The sequence below is a fragment of the Alosa pseudoharengus genome, unplaced genomic scaffold, assembly GCF_046254945.1.
Source record: "Alosa pseudoharengus isolate Yale_2024_CS ecotype anadromous, Long Island Sound unplaced genomic scaffold, YU_APseudo_1.1 YU_APseudo_1.1_scf_8, whole genome shotgun sequence".
In the NCBI taxonomy this organism is placed as follows: domain Eukaryota; kingdom Metazoa; phylum Chordata; class Actinopteri; order Clupeiformes; family Clupeidae; genus Alosa; species Alosa pseudoharengus.
The window spans coordinates 7164204-7190703 of NW_027468870.1; the positions used below are offsets into that span (position 1 = coordinate 7164204).

Here is a 26500-nt window from a genome sequence, read left to right on the forward strand (position 1 = left end):
AGGAGGCATCGCAGACGTGGACATAAGCTCCCCTGGGGCTGGGTACAGAACCAGAGGAAATGCCAGACAGAGGAACCCTGGCCTGCGCAGAACTTACGACATGGACGGTATAGGACAGACATTACAGTTCTTACAGTTTGTGACTAAGAAATGCATTGTAATCCCATATCTATTAATGCAAGTGTTTCATTCTAGTGTTACAGTAATATTACCGGGTAATAGACCCAGATGTACGTACATTTGCGAAGGTAGCGTTATCAGCGCCATGGCCAACCCACTGAAACCGCACACTATGACACTTATGTTAACGTCGTATTTATCAAACCTGCAGTTCATCGCATAAACAGCAACGTTCTCCGCCCCCTACTGCAATTTCCGAACGTTAACAACTGAACGACATACTTCAACCACAAGAGCAGTTGAATGAAGTTAACTGATGACAACATTAAAAGGAATAAACGTTTAGCGATCATGAAATAATACCAGAGACTTTCTAATGAGGAGACACAGCACTCAAAAGATTCTCCATAGAAATGCATGGGGTTAGTTTGTAACGTCAATATGGCCGTTGTCTACACATATCCCACCCCTTCCTCGGCAAAACGTCGACATGTGAATACATTGAGCCAATCATGTGGTGTGATGTGAATACATTGAGCCAATCATATGGTGTGTTGTGAAGACATCTTCCCAATCATGTGTTGTGAACTCGCTGCTGGAGCAAGATTGATGTCGTGAAGCCTTGCGCACTCGCATTTCTGCTGAAAAGGATGCCCGATGAGTGCCCAAAAAGCGTTGCTATATAGACGCCGAGTGGAGGGACTTGCCTAAAAGGACTTTGATAATACAATGCATGATGTCAACAAGCAGGGAGATAATGAAGAGCAGTAGTTCTACTCAAACTTCTTGTGCACATACAAACTACTTGTGCACATAGGCTATGGAAGAGTAGTCAAATCTAGCAAGTAGGAAAGTTTAAGTGGATGACGTGAAAGTGAAAGTAAGACATTCGAAAGCCCAACGAAAATTAAGGTTGCTTTTGATATAGTACAAAGATGCAAAACTGGTGCTCTAAATAGCGATTATGTTGTCTTTGAAAGGTTCTCGTATTGACACATTTAACCACAAGCATTTAACACCTGCTTTTACATGGCGGAAATATTTAGGCGCAAAATAGACTTTCATGGGCAGTTTTCGTACAGGGGAATACCTATTTAGGCGCATTTTAAGCTTCTCCTCCCATCTTTTTACACGAAACTCCCACTTTCCCCTGACCCTCCTATGAATCGCAATTTGACATTCTTATCTCCTGTGACAGGCAGTCTGCGCTTTTACCTCAGTGCGGCCTGTTTGTACATACCTCACTATTTTTTTACGTGCATGTTGTGAAACAAATACGCCTGAAGTGGGTTCATGAAGCGTTCATTTTAAGCATAAATTTACGCAGCCACCATGTCAGCACATTCGCCAGTTCGACTGATAAAATAAGCATCGATTGAATGGATTGATGGATGGATAGATTGAAGGATGGATGAATGGATGGATAAATGAATGTCTTGAATTTTCCCTTGGGGATCAATAAAGTATCTATCTATCTATCTATCTATCTATCTATCTATCTATCTATGTATGTGTTGATGATGGATGGATACATAGATAGATGGAAGGAAATGTGGCTGGATGACTGGATAGATCGATGATGAATGAATGGATGGACGGATGGATGGTGATATTCATCATCCTTCTAACTCTCTCCCCCTGGCCTTGGAGGGTGTGCAGGCCTGGTGGAGCTGCTGAACAGAGCCCAGTGGTGCAGCGCCGATGACCAGCGAGGGCCGCTGAGCAAGGAGCATCTAATGCTGCCCCAGTTCCTGCAGCAGCCCCTCCCCGAGGAGACGGCCGAGGAGGACGACCAGGACCTGGGCAACAGACTGGCCGAGGAGAGCCAGTCGGACTCTGGCTCCTCCAGCTGCCTGCCACAGGTGGCAGACCAAGGGCCTGTGCCCGGCTTCGCTTCAACCTCAGCTCAGGCCGATGCGATGCCCTCGCTGCCCCCTACGGGGGTGGAGGTTCCAGGCGAGGCCGGGTCCACAGATGGACTGTCTGACAGCCAGAATTCAGGCCCTGCCCGAGAGACCGTGGTCTGAGGGCCAGCATGCGTTTCAGCCAGACTGGACCGACGTGACAGCCCTTGGCATATTTTTACATTAACTACAGTGATTGTTTGTTGACAAGACGAATATTTATTTGGGAATGACTGGAAATGTGAAAGATGGAAGTGTTGTGCCACTTTGTATTCATTTTGGTTGATTTTTCATTTCCTGGGAGATTCCAGATATCCCAGTGCGGCTGAATAAATAACATATTTTGTATTGCAATATTCAGATATTGCTTACGTGGAGTAGAACCCAAAACTACTAAGATGTTTTCAGAAAACGGTACATGTCAGTCAATGAGCAGATGGCACAGAAACTGGAATGTCAGAATACTGCACTGTAGTATCTACTCTCTCTCTTTCTGTCTCTCGTGCACAATATCTCATTCTGTCTGGCAGTCTTGGTCACTGCACTGTAAAGTTATTATGTCAGGGATAATGTTTTGTCCACCGGTCATTATTGGAAAATAACAGCACACTGACGCGGAGGAGTGGACTGCAACAGGACATGTCTTACAACCTTTATTTAAGCTAGTGTGTAGATGTGATAGACAAACATAAAAGTCAATCAAGGCTCCATCAAGTACTTGGGGTTTCTTCTGATGCATAGCCTTGTGTTTGAAATGAAGAACCAACCCTTGGGTGGATTTGTAGCTGTGACCTGAGAGAGAGAGAGAGTGGACCTGCGCTCATTGTGAGCAGGGTAAATGTAACCTGTACAAGACAAGTGTTTCAGTATTACTTTATCCTTCAGCAGGTCTATGCCGTCACTACGGCTTCCAGATGGCACTGATGCTGGGTACTCTGGTCCAGACTCTGATGTATCGCAAGGGCAGATGCCAGCTTAGCTGTGCGTGCCTTAGGAGTACCCTTACCTGGTGTTGAGAGTGATAGAAGAATAAATAAAATCTTCATTTGAGTTTTATATTTCTGCATCATAGTACATTTTTGACCTGCATTGCATGTGTTTCATATTGGCAGTACATCTTCAGACAATGCCATGTGGCAATATTGCTTTGTCAGTATTCATATATGAGGCATTTGTTATCAAATAGATTATTTTACTATAACATAAGAGGCTGGACTATGGAATGCACCTATAGTCATTTTTGTAAGTCTGAGCACACACACACACACACACACACACACACACACACACAGATGGTGCATTTTTAAACACAGAAATCAAATCAATTCACTGAGACATTTTCAAAAGCATTAAAATCAAGACTGCATACGTGAGGTGTGTAGCAAGAGTGAGAATGGGGAGGGCTGGGTAGGGTAAACAGAAAGATAAAACAGAAAAAAAAAAACCCACACGTTCAGGGAGGAGGGAGGGAGAGAAGGAAGGAAGGGACAGCAGGTTTTGGTACTTGTATTCCCATTGCCTGGGCGTGCAATCCTCTGGTTCAGCGGTGTGTCATCCCTGTAGCGGTTGGAACCCTTCAGCATCAGTGCGACGTCGGCATCGTGTGATGCTGAGTGAGGAGACGCTGTCCAGACGCTGTTTCATGGGGAGAGAGGCATCGCGTGGACTAGACTCAGCTGCCAAGCACACAGAGGTAAGGCTGCTCTGCCACACACAATCACAGTGATTTTTGCTGCTTGTATTAGTTTGATTTATGATACACCATTTTCTCTAACAGCCCATTTTAGAGTCTGCAGGAGTAGCCACTGTCTGTGTCCGGTGGCATGGTCAGTTTCTATAGTTTAAACAAATGCGACAGTACCGTCTCTAAGAAAAAAATAAATAAATAGATTATTGCCATTGTACTCTTAAATAATTGCAGTTGCCTTTGCATGGCCTAGTTACTGGCAAAGCAACAGATGCTATGTGATGTCATATGTGCAACAGATGCTTTGAGATGCAGTTATTCTGGAGAAAACATATTTATCGTAGGAGTGTGTATATTATGGAAATATAGATCGCTGTATATGGCAAGCTGGAATGTTGAAAAGTGTTAATCCAAATGTGTGATATTTGAATTGATGATTTATGAACAAGGTTAGAGGAGCAACAAGTGGAAAGTGTGTTACTTTATCACAAAATATCTCACAAAATGTCAACAAGTGTTTTTCCACATTATCCAGTATCAACAAGCATGATTGTGTTAGAGGATTGATTATGATGGAAGTTTAGATGAAGTGGTACCCATTTCCATTGTAGGGTGGATATTCTATGCTTAATTTCACAGACAATAGCTTGTAAAACTTAATGTTTTGAAGTTTTGTTGTTTTTTTTCCTTCAAGTTTTATCCTTCTGGAAAAAATCCAAAATATCCCTCTCCACCTAAACATATAGATGGAGTGTTATTTTATGTCCCATTACAGTCACCAGACAGAATAGCCACAGTTTATAGGCTATTTGAGAGATCCCACCCAAAGAGGGCATCTCCCCAATAGTTCTGTTCCTATGTCTTCCTGTGGCAGTCTGTTGCCATGGTGACATTCCATCTGCACTAGCATCCCTGAACCGTTTTCCCGGGCATGAGTGTGATGCGAATATGCTGCTAAAATGAGATTACTGAAAAGAAGTTGATGGGAGTAGTTTTAACATTTGACTACACACACACACACACACACACACACACACACACACACACACACACACACACAGTAAAGCACACACAGGAGCTCATCTGCATGTTAAGGGCTTAGAGGGAACACAAAGTGTTGTGAGTCACTGTTTGTCCAAATGCCATCTGCAGCCAACTTCCTCCTTTCGTTTTCAGAGTTCTCTATCTGAAAGCAGCACACTTGGGTCTGCAGACATCAAGAAACAGATCGCAGCTGGCACTTATGAATTCTCAAAAGACAACAAATAAACATCCTCAGGAGGCCATCTGAATTTAATGTTTACCTCCTGTGCACCTGGGCCTGTTGTCACAGCTGACACATATTGCAAAGTTCATGTCACAAATGAGTAATACATTTCTTGTAAATGGAACCAACCAAGAATACACACCCATTACCATAAAATTCCACATCAGCCTGTACAATTCACCGCAGCCGCCGTATTACGCTTGCTTCATGTTCTTCATCATCAGAAGATCAGCTGGCCTTACTTTGCTCATGTAGGTGGATGCAGCATAATATTTACACCACCACACTATTTTGCTGGAATTGTCAAATTAAGTTAATCGCTTACATAGAGGCTTATCTAAGAGTACAGGCAACATCTCTGAACGCGCTGGCTGCCCATGACTCAGCGCTATGAAGAGATTTCTTTTCTCCGCTCCTCTCCTCGTCCTCCTCCTCCTCTACCTCTGGAGTCAGTTATTCACACTTTCTTTCACTCTAAAAGCTGCAATTCTTTACCTTTCTTTCCATCATAGCTTCTGAGTGCACGGCTTAAAAAAAGACAAGGACAATGAACTCCCACACTCACCATGTGTCAGTAAAGCCAGTAAAGCCTATGGGTGTGTGTGTGTGTGTGTGTGTGTGTGTGTGTGTGTGTGTGTGTGTGTGTGTGTGTGTGTGTGTGTGTGTGTGTGTGTGTGTATGTGTGTGTGTGTGTGTGTGTGTGTGTGTGTGTGTGGTGGCAGTGGTGGTGGTGGGGGGTGGGCCATGGCCTGGTCTGAGTTCCTGATATGGGATTACACAGTGAAGACAAATTTTCACAGACAGGTGTAAGTGAATGACTAAAAGGTGATTGGTCCTATTCAGAGGCGTATAAAGATATCTTTGTATGGCTCTGGTCCTATTCACTGGTCCTCACTTCACTTCACTGACCCCTTGTGTTGTAGTTAGAGTTGCACTGCGGCAGAGGTGCATGAATAAGGCAGTGGCGTGCAGCATCTTTACTATGCACTGTGTTGTATTAGTAGAAGTCTGAGCCCTTGAAAACTATGGAATCCAATTGACTGACGGCTGTAATAAGAGTGTGTTCCAGGTAGCCAGTGGTGTGGAGCAGAATGAAAATATCAGGATTTCATCATTGCTGCAGTACATGTGCAACAATTTTGTGTGTGTTTGCTCACATGGTTGGATAAATATGTTTCATATCTTTTTTTCTGCACTAAGGAAAGGCTAGGACCAGGACCAAGCCAGATATTCAACTGAAGCCAGAACCAAGTCGACAAAATCTTGACCACAGTTATGGACCAAACAGAGGCAAAAGTGAGTAGGCTACTTATAGATTTATATATCTATTTATTTATTTGTTTGTTTGAATCAAACTTATGTCCCAGTATTTTCTCAGGTATTAAATCCTGACTGTAGATTGTGATAGACTCCTTTTGAACAGATCTCCTTTCCAACTATTTAGTAAAGGATAAGTGAACAATTAGGCTTTATTACTAATATTGATTCTGAATCTAGAGAAACTTGTTTGAATTTAAGCATATATGTATGAATAAAATACACAACATGTATTTGAAATGTGATTCAATCAGGCGCAGTCATCTCCACAAAAACAGTCTGCCAAGAACAGATCCAAATCCACAGAAGAGGAAAATCGATCAAAGAAGGTATGTCCTCTGCGGTACACCCACCATGGCAGAACCTGGCATAGCTGCCAAGCTGCATGGCATGCTGTGTGACTAACTGATGAAGATAGTTATCATCTGATATGCTTGACTGAAATAATACAGCATCGTGTGGCAGAGCATAGCTGTCATTGTCCTTGTTCCTAGATCCCATTTCTGCATGTCACTAGTGCCACCTGGTGATCAAGGTTGACACAACAGAACAAACTCTTAAGCTGAGCATGTCAGAATCAGAAGTGGGTTAAGTGGTATTCATCCTCTCCTTCTCCTCAGAGCTTCCACACACCCCAGAAGTCTCTTCCTGTGCAGCCTGACACTGAGAATCCCAAGATGGATCCAGCACCGCCTACTTCTTAGAACACTTCTCATCTTATACTCATTTGTAATGTATGTCGTGTTCTTTGTCAATCATGGTACCGTAAGCCATATGTAATAACAATAATGCTCTAAATGAACTTGAGGTGTTAATGGGATGTATCAGTGCAAGGGTTCCGTAGTGGTCTTTATCAAGTTTTTAGACTTCCTCATCCTCCCAGTATAATGCATTATATACGTTCTTACTCAACTCTTGTGCAGATTCTGTCTGATTTCTTTTTTTTTTTTTTTACCATGCAGTCATTGTTTAGTGGGGTTTAATGATTGTGAATGATTCCCATGGAGTTGCACAGATGCCCTTTGATCTTCAGGCAGAGAGGAGAGAGCCAGAGGCTCTGGGATGCTAACTGAGGGAGGAGGACTGGGCTGGCAGCTGGTGCTGTCCAAGTAAAGCGCTCACCCCCCCCCCCCCCCCCCATCCCTACAGACACCTCACACTATGGCTCCTCTGCGCACTGAGGGATAACAGCAAGAACAGCAGTGGCAACAATTCTAATATATATGATATGATATGCAAATACAAAAAGAAAATGATAATGACAATGTCCTGCACATGCTGTGACAAACAATATGCCATCGGGTCACTTGTAGTGAATGTGTGAATATCTGGGCAGAAGTTATACAGTATTTGCTCATGGATATCTTCTTAAAGATAGTGAAAGATATCACACTAATCTCCGCAGACACAGGAAATATAGAAAAAATCGGACTTTTCCATTCAACAACTTTGGCATAAAGCTAATATTACAGGAAAACTGTACCAATACTACCTGTACTACATTGTCTTTGCCGTTTCTGAATTGGTTTTGTTTTTGGTTGATGTACTTTGGTATGTATGTGTAATCATTTCCTGTCGCTATTTAGCACTTCTTCTTATGTAGTATGATTCACAATTCTCCTCCATGGCATGGAAAACAATCTGTTCTAACATTTTGTCATTTCATCTTTTATGTAGGCTACTACAAAACAAAGCTAATGTGGATTATGTCTCACTCATGATTGGGCTCAAAATGAGTTGTTATTTGTGATGGTGTCTCTGTGTGTGTGTGTGTGGGGGGGGGGATGTCTGTGTAAAAGAGAGAGATAAAGACAGATAAAGACAGCAATGTATGACATCAGCTTTTTACATTTCACAAGAGGTAAATTTGTAAAGGTCACACACACACACACACACACCCACACCGACTTGATCCCGTTTAACACCAGTGATACCTGCATGATATGATTACACATTGTACAAAACAATGGCATTAGATATGCATCAGCCTACCCAATTTCAAACTGTAATCAAAGAGATGGGAGACAACAGTGTTCCTTTAATCTGAATTACACTGACTTACAGTGAAACCACATGAGGTCATACTTTTACACAAAGAGCTAATCCAACCACAAAATCCTACATTATGCTAAATCATCTTGCCCATATTACTAATAAGAACTTACTGTGTGCCAATACGTTCCCCTTTGTATTCAATTTCATAACATGTAACCATGTGTGAAATATACTGGATGATAAGTTACATGGTTCATAGCAGTGTTAAATATTACCTTATGCGTAAGGTAACTCCACTGCCTTTCTTTCAATCATCTTCAAAGTCTTTGGATCTTGGTTTTGACAAAGGTAAGAGCTCTTTCCTTTCAGCTCCTTGTGTGTCCAAAGATATTTTTACAATAGCCTTCTAGGGGTTGTTTTTGAAAATGAAGACTTTCATTCCACAGAGCAAATGGATTTCCTGACAGTCATGATTTAGACATGTGCTTATCGAGGCATTCCATTGCATCAGATGACAGATACTCTGACTGACATGATGAAACTATTTCCACACATGAATAAAACCTGCTTGAATAACACAGAAAGAGAGAGAGAGAGAGAGAGAGAGAGAGAGAGAGAGAGAGAGAGAGAGAGAGAGAGAGGAGCCAACTAAAGGAAATTGATGACTTCTTTCATAGAACAGCCTTTCATAAGGCTTTTCAGAATCAGACAGGCATTGAACAGTGGGTGATCAGTCTGCCCTTATACATTTGCATGCTGTAGTGTAGACACTGCTGTGTCTGTTTTAAAAGGAAGCAATTGCTGCTCTGTCTCTGACGCCAAATTAGATACATTTACATTGCCTCTCAGATTTTAACCTCAGGGGGAGTGTTGACAGGGATAAAAATAACACTTTGCACCTGCTGGGAAATGGAGAGAAAAACATGACGCAAAAAAATACAATATTTTTTCATGTTTCCTCAAATACCTGGTGCCAAATCGATGGCCTTTACATCTACCTTATTCCGTCCTCATAGAATCACCGCTGCTTGATGCATCTAGGAGGCTAAGTGGACACCGCTACGCAATTCAGAAACGGGTCTCCATAGTAACATGCCTTTCCAAGACTCGCCACATGTCCTGGTGGACCCCAGGCCCCCTAATTCCCAGCATGCCTTGCAGGGACACCAGGATGACTCATCTCCCCATAAAACTACAGAGGTGTCCATTAACCAGCATAGTGGACAAGGTAGATTGAGTCACCACACAGAATAGCTTTGTTTTGGTCTGTTCATGTCCATTTACTGTTTTGGTCTATGAATCCATTTTATAAACCTAGACCCTTTTGTAATTATGCGATAATTGTGTCACTAAAATGTAGGGCAGATCATTCACTGCAGATGCCTTTCACTGTGAAAGCCATTTCATACCACTGAGAAGAACCACACAAATGGGGGTCTTGTTCGTAAATACAGTAGTATCATAGTTAGGATCTAACGTCACACATTTGCTGGCAGGCTCATGCCGTGGCCATGAGGGAAGACTGACCTCCATTCTCACGAGCCTGTCCAAGGTCCCTGTGCTCTTCCTGCTCCTCTACATGTTCATCTGCTCTCTGGACGTGCTCAGCTCAGCCTTCCAGCTGGCCGGCGGTAACCTGTGCACACCACACTGCCCTGCCACTGTCTCCCTTTCACGCCTGTTTTAGACACAGGCAATCCAAAATGAACATCAAGCTTATGTTGTTTTACTTCAAGTTTTCTTTCAAAAGATACACATTTTTCTCTGGCAAGATTTTGGAAATTGTATGTCAGTTGTTGTTATGCTAACATGAATTGAAATCAAAAAACTTACACAACTAATGTACATCCTGCGTTCACTAGAACAGTGTAAGTGAGACATTATTGGACTTCTTGACCTTTAAAGTCAACTAAGGCATGTCCTCTTAAGTGTACCATGTGGGAAATGTATGTAAATGACATAGTAACAGTAGCTTTATCAGTTCTGCACATAACTGAGTTACTATAGACAAGGCACAAATAGCACCATAAGCCTGTCATAAGACTAAAGCGACACAAAAGACTACAGATATTTCTGTAGCCATGTCGCATTTTTATCTTGAAGGTTTTTCTTCAATTAGGAAGTAATAAATACAACACCCTATGTATGGTGGCAATATGTAAGTTTAAATAAATAAGTTTGCCCCCTAAATAGTTAGAGATGCATGTGATGCACATCTTTTTTCTGTTTCCTTCTCCTGTGCTCAGGAAAGGTTGCTTGAAAAAAAAGAATGCCAACCTGTCCGAATGAAAGACATTTTTAAAAAGAATGCCAACCTGTCCGAATGAAAGACATTTTTAAAAAGAATGCCAATCTGTCCAAAATTGTGACAGGACATCATGTCATAGTGGTATTGTAAGTTTGGACATCAAAGAATGACAAATCATTTTTCTCTCCCTTCCTCCTGTTCTCAGGCAAGGTTGCGGGCACCATTTTCAAAGAGAATGCCATTCTGTCCAACCCCGTGGCAGGACTGGTGGTTGGTATTCTGGTGACCGTCCTGGTGCAGAGCTCCAGCACCTCCACATCCATCGTCGTCAGCCTGGTCTCGTCTGGATGTGAGTCAAAGGAGTTAGACAGTAGCGAAGAGCTGCACTGCGTGTAGGCTTACTGTATTCCAAACTGGTCATTATATAATGCTCTCTGCAGCTCAGTTCAGCCAGGCTATGGAAAAAGTGGACTATGTCTACTGAATAAGTTTTCTGATTTTTCTTCCCTGGACAGTGCTTGAAGTGCAGTCTGCCATTCCTATCATCATGGGCTCCAACATTGGGACGTCAGTCACCAATACCATTGTGGCTCTTATGCAAGCAGGAGAGCGAGAGGAGTTCAGACAGTGAGCCAGGAGTTTATTTTGAGACCGCTTCATAAATCTATGCAAATCATACTGAGATGTCATGTCATACTGACATCTACAACCCCCCCCCCCCCCCCCCAAGCGTAACCTATGCAGTAGGCTATAAAGGCTCCTCTTAAAGCCAACGTCCCCTCTTAGATCCACAGGCGTTCTGCTTTTCTCTGTTTTATCTCTTTTTCATTGTCTTTAAAGGTAAAGGTTCCACAAGTGCCATACAAATAACCACTCATTAGGGTCATGCATTCAGCCTTTAAAGAAAAAACACCTTTAGGAACACAACTTTTTTAGAAATGAGGTTATTTGTAGTCTACCCCAAAGTTACGTAAGATAATAACCCTTGCCTTCTCTGTGCGTGCAATAACCCATCCTGACACTGTTACCTTAGCTTAGCATAGTTAATTGCAAGTGGGTTAGGAGAGTTTGCCTACAGCTAGCGTGTATTGATAAGAGAGCTAGGCTACCTGGTCTAACCCACTCCCAGAGACCAACAAAGAGCGTACAGTAATAGGCCTAGTTCTAAAGTGATGATGACTGAGGAACAGCTGTTGTGCTGCAGGGCGTTTGCGGGCGCCACTGTCCACGACTGCTTTAACTGGCTGACGGTGCTGGTGCTCCTGCCCCTGGAGGCGGCCAGCGGCCTGGTCAGACGCCTTTCCCACATCGCCGTGACCAGCCTGAGCCTCCACAGCGGGGAGGAAGCGCCGGAGCTCCTGAAGGTGGTCACTGAGCCTTTCACCAAACTTGTCATACAGGTGACCACATCACATTTGACCACACTACATTTTAACTACTTTATTTATGTCCGCAATTCATATTAAATGTACATAATGTTACGGCCGGCACGAGACCATAACATAAAAGAGGAAGGCGGACAAAATGGTTTGGTCAACCAAAATATATTTATTTAAAATATAAAATATTTATAATATTAAATTATTGCAGTTCACAAGATGTCTAGGGGAGAATTACAATGTATGTAAGTGCGTGGGTGTAATGCAAGCGTCAGTATGGTGTTGCAAAAGAGGAGTGAAAGATAAAGAAAGAGATAAGAAGTGTGTAGGAAAGAAATCTATCAATGTGTCTTCAAATTAGAAATGTGCCTAACCCAGAAGTGACCCAGCAAGAGAGAGAGCCAGAGAGAGAGAAACAACCCTGTATATAGCCCAACCCATTAACCCAGGTGTATACCATTAACCAATTAGTGGAAGCAAGGACACCTCTATCAGTGCATTGGCTATGCCAAGCCTGAAGAGGGCACAGGGGGTCGTAACAATAAGGACATAAATGTTACAGATACAGAACATTGCTAAGGCATGATCCACTAATGTGGATCTGATGACAATCTCAAACAGCAGATTTATGGATCCACACAACACCTTCTTCCCAGGGATGGATTACTGAACGGGCCTAGCGGGCCCAGGCCCAGGGGCCAAAGAGGTCAGGGGGCCCTGAAGCCCAAGCCTTTGCATGGAATCATTGCCTCAATATCAACAAATCAGGATGTAGGCTATGAATCTGATTGAATGTAGTATTGGCCATCCCCAAAATGCACCAGAATACAGGAAATCACATCAAACAAATAAAAAAAAATCTGGGGGAGGACCCCCAAACCCCCCCTCCCACATATACGACAATTAGTAGGGGCCTTTAATACATCTGGGCCCAGGGGCCCGAAAGCTCATAATCCATCCATGCTTCTTCTCCATATATGGCGACTTCCAATAATGGAGAATATTGAGCAGTATTTGGCAATTTGCTTTGCCCTTGCTTTTGTAAAGCCAACTATCTTGAGACCCCTAATGACAAGCCTATGCACGTGGCCCAGGCTGCCAAAGATAAGTACCAGATATTGACATTTCTAGCACACACAGACAGACAGACAAACAGACAGACACAGACACACACACACACACACACACACACACACACACACACACACACACACACACACACACACACACACATACACATTACACTGCTTCCTGCTCTAAACATTTTGTAATATTCAAAAAATCGCTGCCCACAGCTGGACAAGTCTGTCATCACCGGCCTTGCTATGGGCGACGAGGGGATGAGGAACAGGAGTCTGGTGAAGGTTTGGTGTCCTGGCAGCGTCCACAGTGTGAGAGCGAACCCCTCAGTCTTCCTCCATTACAGCACATACAACATATTTCTTATATTACTGGATTCATGTTGCTGTGCTCATGTTAAACTTTATTTTATCTGAATTGCAACAGATTACTTCAAATATATCTTCAGCAAACAGCACAGCTGAGAATGTGACTCTTGAAAGATATCATCAAAAATGTAAGCTCACGAAAACTTCACAAAAAAATATGTCTTCTTTATAATTGTGGCAATTTGTGTTGTTTATCTTATTTGAAGTGTGAAACTAATGTGTTTGGGAATTAATGTTCCAATAGAGCACAATATTTCCAGTCAGTCACTGTTTCATTTACGCCATTAGCATTTCAAATTTGCATCAAATTCCATTAGTTTGCTAGCATTAGGGTTCAAAACAGATCCAGGTAACCATAATCAAATGCAAAAACACATGCTGTGAGATGGTGAGGGGTCAGATTAAGATTTGTTTTCTGCTTTGCTTTGAGAGTTGTTTGATGAGGCCCTTCAGTACACCTGCATATCATCATCTCTGCCCTGTCTGTGATTTCAGTTAGACTTGCTGCTACACACATTCACTGTGTTCAGAACTTGTTCACCAATGCACATCAAAATACACATTGAAGAGCCGTATCACAGCGGTAGTGTCGGCATCTCATGTCATAAATAGGCAAGGTGTAGCAGGTTTATTATATATGACACTTATGTATTTCATATAGGGGCAATTCAATGTGCTTAACATAAACAAAAGCAAATAATTGTATATAATAGCAAATAAAAGTATAAAGGGAACTAGCGGAAAAATATAGTTTCAAAAGTAAAGTGCATGAAATTACTAAAAGCATAAAAACACAGAGTGCATCTGATAAATAGGAAGTGGTGTACATTTGATCAGTTTGCAGAGAGCGTCTGAGGACAGTTTGGTGTTAGATTTGAAACTGGCACATTTGGGGCATTTTTGATGTTATTGGTTACAAAGCTGAACCACCAGCTAAAAGCTGCTTCACAATGTTGAGTTCTGACGGCGGGTTTTACCCAACAAATATTTCTGCTGTGACTTCAGAGGTCTGGAAGTACTGCTGAAGCATGTCTGATAGGTAATTAGGTCCCATACCATTTAGTGATTTAAAAAAAAACTTTAAAGTCATTCCAGTGCAGAGACTTAAGTGTTGAAATAAGGCCACTTCTTTTCATTTTTGTATAACCATAGCTGCTGCATTTTGTATCACCTGCAGCTGTTTGATAGTCTTTTTAGGAAGGCCCAATACTGTAATCTACGCAGTCCCTAAGGGTACATGAGCAAAAAAGAGTCTCACATTTTTTTACTACTTTTCATGTGCTCACACGAAACCTTCATGTGTGCACGCAAAACTTTCATGTGTGCACATGAAAAGGTTTTGTGTGAGCACCTAAAAGTTTCCTGTGAACACATGAAAAGTAGGCTATTCATGCTTTGTAGGTTTTAAGCTACATAGGAGACCAATGGGCTTTACTAGTCTATAAAGACTTTGTTTGTAAGTTAACATAATATGTTACGCAGCATCATATACTAGGTTATCAATTTAAAGCGAAACCTGCTTTGAAACCTATTTTGCACCACTGTGAACATGCTCCTATTACGCAGAATGCAGCCCACTGCCACAGTCAGCAACGAGCTCCGGTTCATTAGAAAGGATGGCAGCAGTCTGTGTTTATGAACAATTTGTTATATTATGAGTCATGACACAAAAGTTTTGCATGCATGCGCACATGAAGGTTTTGTGTGAGCACATGAAACTAAGATATATTTTTTTGCTCATGTCCCCTTAGGGGCTCTGTAGTAATCAACCCTGCTGGAGATAAATGCATGACTGAGATTTTCTAAATCATGTTTTGATAAGAGCTCTATGCCTGGCAATGTTGTTGAGCTGGTAAACAGCTGTTATTAGTTGTTGCTTTCATGAGGCTCTTGAAATGGGCTCAGGTTCATGTCTGACCTGAGCTCATTTCCTCATCTCTCCCTCCCACTTATTTCCTGTTTACTGTCCTGTCCAATAAAAAAAAAAGAAAATTGAAAATACACTTGGTCTCCAGGCAGACATCTGTTTGTGGACTCCTCTCTGTCGGACCTGGCCGTGGGGATCATTCTCCTGGCCGTCTCTCTTCTGGTTCTCTGCACCTGCCTGATACTGCTGGTGAAGCTGCTCAACTCCTTACTGAAGGGACAAGTGGCCAAAGCCATCCAGAAGATCATCAATACAGGTGAGATAACAAAGAGTTGAGACAGTATCACTGCAGGCCAGTGCTGAAACAATCTCTGGTAATGGCAGTCTGGATTGTGATTATGGTCACGTTGGAAATGGGGTGTAAGATGAGATCGTTTCGTCATTTTGTCAGGATTGCTGCGACCATGGAGACGGCAACCCCCATCCGTGGCTTGCTGTAGTTGTTCTGCTGAATTAATGGGGCTCTTTCCTGTTAACATGTCTCCGCCCACCTTCACCTCTTTCCCTACTCAGATTTTCCCAGCCCCTTCGGCTGGCTGGCGGGATATTTGGCTATCCTCGTGGGAGCAGGGATGACCTTTGTGGTTCAGAGCAGCTCGGTCTTCACCTCCGCCATTACTCCTTTGATAGGTGAGTTACAGGGAAGAAGAAAAAAAAAGAAAGAAAAAAACAGTTTGGGGTGGGGGGGGTGGGGGGGGGGCAATGGTGGGCTGGGTGAGATTGTCTTTGAGGCCATGTCATTTGGAAAATCAGGAAATGGTGAAACCACTCTGAGAGATCCTCCCTGTGCTCATGGATAGCGGTGGTTAATATTTTAGCATTTGCTTTGCATTGTTTAACCCCACTGACTTTACCACCCGCGCCTCCTGCTTCAGTTACACGGTTCAGTCTGCATAACAAGCATGCATGTGCGATGCTTCATGTGTTTTGGGATTCATGTCATAACCACCCTAGATTTAGAATCTATGCCCTTGACCTGAAGCTAGTATACATTGAATGGAACAGTGTGGATGACCCAGCTAAGGTTTACATTTATCCTATGACTTCAATTCACCATAATCTCCCGGTAGCCAAGGGAACATAATTTAGTCATGCATTTGCATCCCATGATCGGTAATAATTAACTGTGCAGTTCATGAACTGTAGTTCAGCCTCTCTGGAAATGTTAAAGCTAATTATGTAGGAAAAGCGAGAGATATCTAATCCCTGGGGTTCAGAGTGAAAACATCTCTGACATCCATGTGAAGGGATAGCCTACCTTTCAAATAAGCTTAGGAAATAAGGCCACATACTGTCTCTGTGGACCTAATATAGGAAAGCCAGAATATCTCATTGATTCGTTGCATGTATGCCATAACTTTAGAGTACTTGAATTATATTATCAGGCTATTAATTTGACTGTAAAAAGCAGTAGCAGGGACCCTAAAAGTTGTGGGTTCAATTCCCGGCTGCCACCGGTGTGCGTTTAACAAGCAGATGTGTGTGGGTGTCAAGGTTAAGTTGAACTTAACCCCAAATTGCACTGGCCCTCATAATAATTGACATATGCAAATCACTTTGGATAAAAGGTTCAGCCAAATTAATAAGTAGGTAAGTAAAAGGACTGTAAAATCAGTAGCAATTATGCTACTCTACAACCTTATGAAATCATGATAATGGACTATTTTGTGGAAAATCTAATACCATTACCTTAGAGCCAAGACAATTACATTTTAATGAAGCTTGAACCACAATATCCTACATTTCTTTTAGATGCAAAGCAATTCCTCAACTGTTATTCCAGAAATGACCAGAAAGAAGCAGTTTGTACCAGTTAATTGTTGTTCTGAGAGATGAGGGCTACTCATGCATGAAATTGCCAAGAGGATGTTATTCAAGTGTGTACATATGTCTCAAAAGAAGAGGGTAAATGTATAATCTAACTTCTGCAGAGAAATAGAGATCACTACTGTAGTACTTGTGTGCACAAATTTGACTGTTTTGTTTGAGAAACAAATACCTCATTCTCTCAAGTGATAGCATCAATGGACAAAGTTCCATCAGTGCTAGTGGAGAGATTGCATGTTGTCCTCTCAGGCAGACTGTTAAAGAAACAATAAATGGGATTTAGTGCAAAACGGAACCAGTAGCAGAATATATCACACTTTGGTATCTTGAGACAACTGACAACTCGTAAATCTAAGGCTATCCCAAGTATTCATTCACCCGGAGGATTCACAACAGGACAGAAAAAGGAACCCCCCTTTAAAAACGTGCTGTAACTCTCTTGCAGGCCTTGGTGTGATCAGTCTTGAACGTGCTTACCCATTAACCCTCGGCTCAAACATGGGAACCACCACCACAGCAATACTAGCTGCACTCGCTAGCCCAGGTGACAAGCTAGCAGCAGCCTTCCAGGTGACCTTTGACTCCCTACTACTTCCTTGCTTGACTTTTAATTCTAAACCTTAGTTTTAAAAGTACTTATTGTGTCAATATTGTGAAAGTCTTGTTGTGTATTACGGAAGTAAACTGGGATGTCTCTCACTGCCCTGCCTTGCCCCTCAGGTGGCCCTGTGTCACTTCTTCTTCAATGTCCTGGGCATCCTGCTGTGGTACCCAGTGCCCTTCACTCGCCTGCCCATCCGCATGGCCAGGTTCCTGGGAGACCAGACAGCCGCGTATCGCTGGTTTGCCGTTCTCTACCTGATCCTGTGCTTCCTCCTTTTCCCCTCCATCATCTTTGGCCTCTCCATGGCAGGGTGGCGCGTGATGGTGGCCACCGGCGTCCCTGTCGTCGCAGCTGTTCTCTTTGTCGCTGTGGTCAGCCTGCTGCAGGCACACAGGCCACAGTACCTGCCCGCAGGGCTCAGGACCTGGGCCTTCCTGCCCGTGTGCTTGCGCTCCCTGGAGCCCATGGATGCCCTCATCGCCAGAGTCACACTAAGCTGCACCCAGAACACATGGCGGGGACAGACCCGTGGACAGCCATTAGGAGAATTATGTTCTGCACAAAGAAAAGCTGATGGACTGATTGAGGTTCCCGCTGCGACACCAGCCAGTCATATCAGCATCAACAGCATAGAGGATGGCAGGAGCACCTGGCTTTAATGAGCCATCGCACAGATCAAGCTACAGGACCAAATCAAGCCTCTATTATCACTGGCTATCAGAGAGAAGACACACAAGACAGGGGCTTTGAGGCAAAATTAGCATTTGTGTGATAAGTGGGGTGCCTTGCTCATGTAAGGAGCCTGCTCTGAATGGCCCTAACCATGGTCAGTCTGTTGTTTCTTTTCAATTTTATTGACTGGCTGATGAATGATATTTGATGTAACAAAGTTACCTTTGCATGTAGTTGAAAATAGGTCACTCTTAAATAGCTACCATCAGATATAATTGACTTTCATTGAAATATATTGTGCTCTTGTCAGTTGTCATGAATGCTTTATGTAAGTGCCATGTAGCCTTATTAGACCTGATCTAGAGAGGGCTTTTATTCTGAAAGATGTGGTATTGTTGGTGGAGTATTTCTCCAGTATACATACAAAGAGCATCTCATTATAACGTGTCTTTCTCTCTTGGAAATGAACTCATTAGTCATCTTCAAAGCCGTGTAAGACCCTCACTGTGCTAAATAAATCACGGTTTCGGTAAGAAATAATTACATGGCAATAAGCACAATGACTTCTTCATCAGAAATCTTCTCTGAGCTTTCTACGGCAATCACCAATTCTAGTTTGTGCGTGCCTCTTTCATTATAACAAGATCTCTTTAGCATAGTCATTACAATGATCTCTCTCGGAGAACTCAGAAATAGCTTAAAAATAATCGTCTCTCAAAAATGGCAATGCAGATGAAATAATACAAATCATTTTGCATGAGGTAAGCAGTTTTTGGTGCTGTATTAAAATGGAAAATATGATGAGGATTTAACATACTGTAATAAATGGCCTGATCCAGTGAAAACACAATTTGAAGTGGCTTTTCCCGAGTGCTTGGCACTTATTGTGTATTTTAATTTATGTGCTTGCGGAATATCCGTGCTTTGAGTTGTGAAAGTGCCTATTATGGGGAAAAGATGGTTTGGTGTCTGTTGACCTGCAGTGATTGTCCATAATGTGTAAGTTATGTGAGTGGGTGTCATTTTGTATACCTATTTCTTATGTAAGTGCAAGAGATGGCACCACTATCTGTAGAAGCAACAATGGTGCATTGTTTAGCATTCACAAATATAATAATTATTAACAACTACTGTTACGCATGCTGCTTGTGTTTTCATGAATATCTTTCAATAGATAATGTTCAGACATACTGCAAAGTAAAAGTAAAACAATAAATAGGGTACTTTATCAAACTATGTATAGATATTTTAAATAATATTTCTGTATATAGTTTAGTGTTTTGAGTGACTTAGCAAGACAACTCTAAAGTGATTAATTGAGCCATAAATGGTACTCTCACTGTTAAGTTGTCCACACACTGAAATACAAAATGTTTTATTTGAATCTTTGAGCATCTTAAACAATTGATTAGTGAAATGAATCACAATCTCAACTTTTGCTTTAGTCTTATTCGGTGCATGGCTTCTTCAGTTTCCTTCAGTAGTTCCAGTGTCATGAAAAGCTAACAAAGTATATTGACATTTGTCAACAGAAATAATCACCCCTTTTTACACACTCATGCACATTTTTGACATACAGTGTTGCATCCATGACTCATTTTCCATGTGACCGTTTTGATACTTGACGTTTGACAGCTGTGAACACTGCTGCAGGCAGAGGATTAATGTCTTAAGCAATGGATTAGACAGAGATGGAGCTTTAGCAACGGAACCACCACTGTCTGCCCCCTCCCACTGCCAAGCAAATTGCTGTCAGATGGTTCCTCCTACTGCCAGGTACTCATCTTCCTTCAACTTCTCTCCCATGACCTTCGGCAAACCTGAAGACATGAGGTTGTATTATGCACCAGCCTCCATCTCAGAATGGAGATTTATGCAAATGTTTATATGCATCCATCAGCACAAAATTCATTTAAAAAATTCAAAAAGCTCTCTCTGTGCAATGATATGTTTTCCCCACAGTTTCACCCAAAAGACACAAAAATAATGAGGAGAAAATATAACATAAACATGAGTAATTGTATGTGTATGTTGTAAATAAGCAAATAGTAAGTTAGTAATCTTTATAAGCCACATAAACATAATACATACACATTTTAAAACAACACAAGTTCATCCAACTGTCCAACTGGAGCTGTTTTAATGTTTTTGTTTATGGTTCTTAGCAGATCATTGACAGACAGTCATCAACAGCAGACAGTCATCGACAGGTTATGTCATCTTGGTTAATGTCAAGTTGTCATAATAAAGACATCCCAATTAATGTCAACTTGACATTAAAAATTATTTTAAAAAAAAACGATTGACACTTAATCACAACAGTCGTAAACATTCTTATGCACACCCCTTCAAATAAAGTGTTACAAAAGTCAAACATGCTGTCTACACAAGCAGACTCAGGCAATCTGTACAACAAACACATGTGGGCCGGTGACCTCAGAGACCTGTGACCTGTGATGGTAATTTTGATACCATAGATTTAATAGAGACCCAGTCAGACCAAATCAGGAACAGAGTTTATTTACAATGATGCGCATCAAGGGAGAGACAGCATGACTTCACCTAAAGATCCATCAGCTGCTCTAACTAGACAAGGAAATAATTAGCCTCAATATTAAATTACAGCATGTGCGGCAGACCCAGTATAAACGAAGCGGCGTGTTTTCAAGGATCACATCTTGCTTTGACAATTATAATGATATTGTAGCGCCGAGGCTATTTGCCCACCTTGCCCCCGTTTTGGTCTTTCCCCTGTGTTCCCCTGTGTCTTCTGTTTTCGAGGAGAAAATTGCCAGGGCCGAATTTCGTTCCCAGTCCGACCCAGTACACAAGGTAATGCATTCTTTAAAGGCTCACTGAACTAGGCACTTACTCGTCTTCAAAAGCATTTTTTGAACTCAGCTATGAAGTTGATGGATGGAGGCAGTGGAGGTGGTGTTGGTGGGGGAGGACTGAGAAGTGACTTCATTGAAATTGGATTGAAAAATATTTCTGTGGTAGAAAGCCTTTTTAACAACTGCCTGGTAGTTACTATAAGGTCATTGGCATCTCTGTTTTCAAAGAGTGTCTGTACCATCATTAACCTCTAGTGACATGAATGAGCTCAGAGTAGGTGAAGCAAATACCATCAAGGTGGCAAATTGATAACTTGAGAGAAGCCTCTGAGTTTAATCATATTCAAATCAACTAACAGGCCTGCCAGCTGCTGCTCTTTATTTCTAAAAGATTGCTGAAAAGTCTACCATGGTAGTTAAAGTGGGCTAATTGTAAGCAAACATTTATGTTTATTTTATAAATAGTGATAATCTTCTTGACTGGTGACTTTTCCATGACTGAAGTCAGACATGGGGTCAGTCTCCTGAATCCTCTTGAATAGTTGGCACATTACATGGCCTGTCACAGCTCATCACATGCTTTAGCCTCTCAGCTGAATGCACTTTTTTGTTTTGTACCAAAATATCACTCAATTCTACTCATCCCTTGAGCAATTATTAACACATTCTTTATTGACACTTTGGCCAGATCATCCTTTGAAATTCTAATGTTTGTTTACTGACAACCCTAAAGCATTTCCATAGATGACTGACAATGAAATGACTGTGAGGAACAGTGCGACGACGTGAGGAGGCCCTCTCTATGCTGGGGCAGTAGCAGTAGCAGTAGTAGCTAGCCTGGCTAGCACCACCACTTCTCAATGAGACGTGGTCTGGGAACCAAATGTTAATTTTCTCGTATTTGAAAAAAATGCCCAGATCCGTTTATTGGGTGCCACGGATGTCTATCAAATGCGTCTGTGCATAGCTCATCATCGTCTTGCTTTCCCCCTTGTTCTGTGATTGGTCCCCTATCTCAGGCGAAAATTTGCTCCATGGTCTCCAGGCTGCCTTAGCAGCGTGAATCAAATCGCGCGCAAGGCAGCATGGGGAACACCCAGGCTAAGTAGTGGCAGCATGGGAACACCCAGGCTAAGTAGTAGCAGCATGGGAACACCCAGGCTAAGTAGTAGCAGCATGGGAACACCCAGGCTAAGTAGTAGCAGCATGGGAACACCCAGGCTAAGTAGTGGCAGCATGGGAACACCCAGGCTAAGTAGTGGCAGCATGGGAACACCCAGGCTAAGTAGTAGCAGCATGGGAACACCCAGGCTAAGTAGTAGCAGCATGGGAACACCCAGGCTAAGTAGTAGCAGCATGGGAACACCCAGGCTAAGTAGTAGCAGCATGGGAACACCCAGGCTAAGTAGTAGCAGCATGGCAACACCCAGGCTAAGTAGTAGCAGCATGGGAACACCCAGGCTAAGTAGTGGCAGCATGGGAACACCCAGGCTAAGTAGTAGCAGCAGTGACAGCTGCAGTCAGGAGCCTCGTCTCCTCCATGTTGAGAGGATCTGCTGGCTGCTGGCTGCTGGCTGCGGCTTCACAGGAGCCCCCACAAGAGCCTCTGATGCTCTCTATCCCCTGGGTGCCACCCCCTCAGTCCTAGATGTGCTAGCTGGCACTGCCTCCCACACTCACTCATATACTCTCTCACACACACACACACACACACACACACACAGACACATCAATGGTATTCAGGGGTACAAAAAACATCTCCTGCGCCATACTGCAAGGCTGCCTATAACTGAGTACTGTGACGAGGCACATGTTTAGTACTAGTGTCCAAAGCATATCTTTCTCTGCTGCATTAACGATGGCAGTTACAACGGGCGCGATGTTTAAGATTTTATATGGCCATGGTTTGGCACAGGGCTGCGAAACTCACATGCTCCGTGTGCACAAATGACGGAGAGCCGGACACACACGCACACACACACACGCACACACACACACACACACGCACACACACGCACACACACACACACACATACACACACACACACAGACACACACACACACGCACACACACACACACACACACACACACACACACACACACACACAAAAGCTAAAGCACTGCAAGTACCAACAACCTTACTAAGCATTTGTGTGTTAGATTTAAAAAAGCAACTGATATGCACAAATGGTACAGACAGCCGGTGCCCTTCATGTTTCCTTCTGGTTTGACTTTGTGTACTTGTGTACTTGTGTACTTGTGTACTTCTTCAGTACAAAATGTGACATGTCTTCAGGCTAGCTGTCACAAACGCCAATAAAGCTCACATGAAAACTATCATGCAGTGGCTAGATCCTACAGGCCCCCCTGCTCTGTGTTGGGGGGGGGGGGGGGAGTTCTGGGGCAGATAGAGTAAAACTAATTCCCCTGATACCCATGGGAAGATCTATTCACCAGGATCAAGATAATCGAATTGCACATGGATGTTCTCTGGTGCATGGCAGTAGACCAATCTACATGGGAATGCCTAAGCTCTGATAAGCCTCACTTTCAGTTTCCACTTACGTTTTTTGAAGTTCCACTCAATATCAAAAGAGCCACTAAAATGCAATCTTATGTCAGTAGGCTTGGGTGAGACTAGACTTTCTGCAGAGGCTGACATAGACCGTTTTGATGTGTTTTTGAAAGTACACATTTTCCCCAACAATCTTCACAAAATAAATCCTCCATAATGAGATTTTGTCAATATTGTATGAAATATCAACAGGGGGGTAACGGTTTTCCGCCTCACCAAGGTCTTTATATGAGACGTGTTCATTTAGCTGCATAAGTTTGCACATGAATGTGATGTGTGGATGCATGACTTGTAATGAATCCCATAATGAATGCAGAAACCTCAGCGTTTTTTCAATGCAATACATACAATTAAACAGAAGGATGAATCAATTTAAGAATGAAATTTGGTTGTGGTTCAGTCTCCTTTTGGTCTGTAATTACAACAACTTGTTAATCAGCCCTGAGAAACCTTAATAAAATGACCCCCCCATCTATACACCTCCCACACAACTCGACTGCTCTCAACCACTGGTGAAGTGTAATTTTTTCATTGCGACGACAGCCTGTCATTTTTTAATGAAGAGAACGCAATGGAAAACTACAGGCAGAAATTTAATGGCAAACAGGTGGACTACTCAGAATTGAATTATAGCGCAGATTAAGGCTATGCTAATTTTTCCACATTCGTGAGAGAAATCAAAAGACTGAAAAAAAAGGTGTGCCTGTCGTGGGACGGGGATTTTTGGCTTCATGCGCCACTGACCAACATCCATGCCGTGAACATGAGATCTGCCATTTTGCACAGTTCACTCGTGGGTCAACTGACAGCTGGCATGATGTGGTCGAGCTGTACGTCTGTCCGCAAGCCCAGACAGACACACAGACACTCAGGCCACTTGGCTCCACGCTCGGCAGTAGGTTCATTAGCTCTTCATCCCAAGGGATGACTCATCGGCTTCAGGTATCACTTCACAAGTATCATTTTCCAAAAATAGAATGTTTCTTTGGAACTATTAAAAACAAAACAGAAATGTGGAGAAAATGCTAAGCTTCCCATGCACTGCAGTACTTGCCATCATCCGGGGGCTTTATTAAACATGTGTGGAGTATTCAGTGAAGGCGTTTAACTGCTGTAGTCTTGGCCAGGGCTCAGTTCTCAACCCACTCAACTCTTAAGGTTTTTGGTAGTGTGCAGCAGCATATGTCAGAAGCACACCCTCTAATTAACCACGAACACCCAGCTCTCATCTGGTGTCATTATGGATTGCAGCTTTGGTGTTGAACTCAAGGAGGCAACATATATCCGTTCTGTGGCAGTGGCATCAGTGCAGAACACAAGGCAAAGGCTTTATATGGTCTCCAGGAGTTATCTTTAGACACACTGCAGTAACCTCTTCCTATGTTCCTTCTAATACAATTCAATAGTTTGTATGATTTTATCATAATATGATATTGGTTTGGTGTATGACAGAGACAATATATAGATGAATAGATGAGTGAGTCAGGTTTTCGACAGCATGTAAATATTACCAAGGAAAAGCTCTGTGTGTGTACAATGGGAAAACAACAGAACAACAGAGTCTTTGTTGTTGTACGGCTGTGAAAAGGAGAGCCTTGTGAGAGAGACTAAAGAGTGTCAACTGGATAAGAGGTTGTATGGAAAGTTTTCAGTGTGGAAATTGCTAGTGCTTAAGAAACCGGTTGGTTGAATTTTGTTTTGTTTTGTCAAGTCTTTTTGTTTGCACTGTTATCGCACTGTAAATAAATCTCTCCACCAAAATCCACGTTTGCTTGCTGTGTCTTCACCCCATCATCACTTCACCTCAGTGAGTCCTAGCCGCTCATCCTGTGTGTGGGTACGGACCTGAAGGGCCGTATTTTTCACAACGGCAAATAGGAAAATAGATTTCCACACAGCCACAACAAAGACCCACAGTGCTGGAATGATAATAACACAAACACACACACACATACACACACACACACACACACACACACACACACACACACACACACACACATACACACACACAAGGAACACAGCATGCAATAAGCTGTTGCTGAGCTGATGAGATACGGCTGAGACACTTTGAAAGAAGAGGCCATGTTTGTATGAAGGGCAGATGAATAGTCGCCCTTGCACAAAGAGAGTTGAAATCAAATACTCAGGGCCATGCGATGTCGAAGTCGTGAAGGAATTATATAGGTTGCTGTGCTGTTCTATTCTGTTGGTATGAGCAGCTAGACACGGACCAAGATCCAGGGTCAGATTTCTGCAGCTGCATAAATCAGGTTTCCTTTCCCATACTCCCATGGTACCAACTCTCCATGTGCTTTGCCCTGGTAAAATCTAGTTTATTTTTCCAGTGGAATGAGCTGGAATATGCCAATTTGGAGAATAGAGAAAATCCGCTCTCCAGGGAAAACACATGCCCATCGCGACTGAATGTTGCTATCTGGGCTCTGGAGAAGAATTGAGATTTGTGGCCCATATGAGACCGATCCCCATATTTATTCACTTATTCTTGTATTTGCTTTCACATAGAGGGGAATAGGATGTTTCAGGTGGATCGTGCCAGCAGAAGAAGTGTTTCCTGGCGCATGATGCATGTTTCATGATGGATCAGAGCATCAGAAGAGCCTTGCCTCGTCCTCCACTGCAGACCACTGCGGATGTGCTTTCTCAAAAGTGTTGGCTTGATTCTCAGAAAGAC

The 26500-nt window shown here is 42.7% G+C and overlaps 2 protein-coding genes and 1 long non-coding RNA gene across 7 annotated transcripts in view; all 3 read left to right on the plus strand.

The window, feature by feature from the left end:
- rgs14b (regulator of G protein signaling 14b) overlaps positions 1 to 3080 on the plus strand; it is a 15992-nt gene extending 12912 nt beyond the window's left edge. For 4 of the 5 annotated variants that reach the window (XM_076273534.1, XM_076273535.1, XM_076273537.1 and 1 more), the window contains 2 exons: positions 1 to 107; positions 1771 to 3080. The exon at positions 1 to 107 is cut by the window's left edge. In XM_076273534.1, coding sequence (XP_076129649.1) covers positions 1 to 107; positions 1771 to 2147 — 484 coding nt within the window. In that variant the 3' untranslated portion in view covers positions 2148 to 3080. The remainder of the gene's footprint in view (positions 108 to 1770) is intronic. The other variant, XM_076273536.1, reaches the window with a different exon arrangement.
- A 518-nt stretch (positions 3081 to 3598) lies between these two features.
- On the plus strand, positions 3599 to 7428 carry LOC143111324 (uncharacterized). Its single transcript, XR_012984523.1, has 4 exons — positions 3599 to 3717; positions 6179 to 6274; positions 6550 to 6624; positions 6916 to 7428. It is a non-coding gene; the product is annotated as an uncharacterized LOC143111324 (long non-coding RNA).
- Positions 7429 to 9382: 1954 nt separating this feature from the next.
- On the plus strand, positions 9383 to 18382 carry slc34a1b (solute carrier family 34 member 1b). The gene is made up of 11 exons (XM_076274341.1): positions 9383 to 9518; positions 9787 to 9921; positions 10744 to 10887; positions 11054 to 11165; positions 11743 to 11938; positions 13213 to 13378; positions 13446 to 13493; positions 15381 to 15548; positions 15806 to 15922; positions 17565 to 17689; positions 17840 to 18382. The coding sequence occupies exons 1-11, from the start codon at positions 9383 to 9385 to the stop codon at positions 18380 to 18382; spliced, it is 1890 nt and encodes a 629-aa protein (XP_076130456.1).
- Positions 18383 to 26500: the final 8118 nt, after the last annotated feature.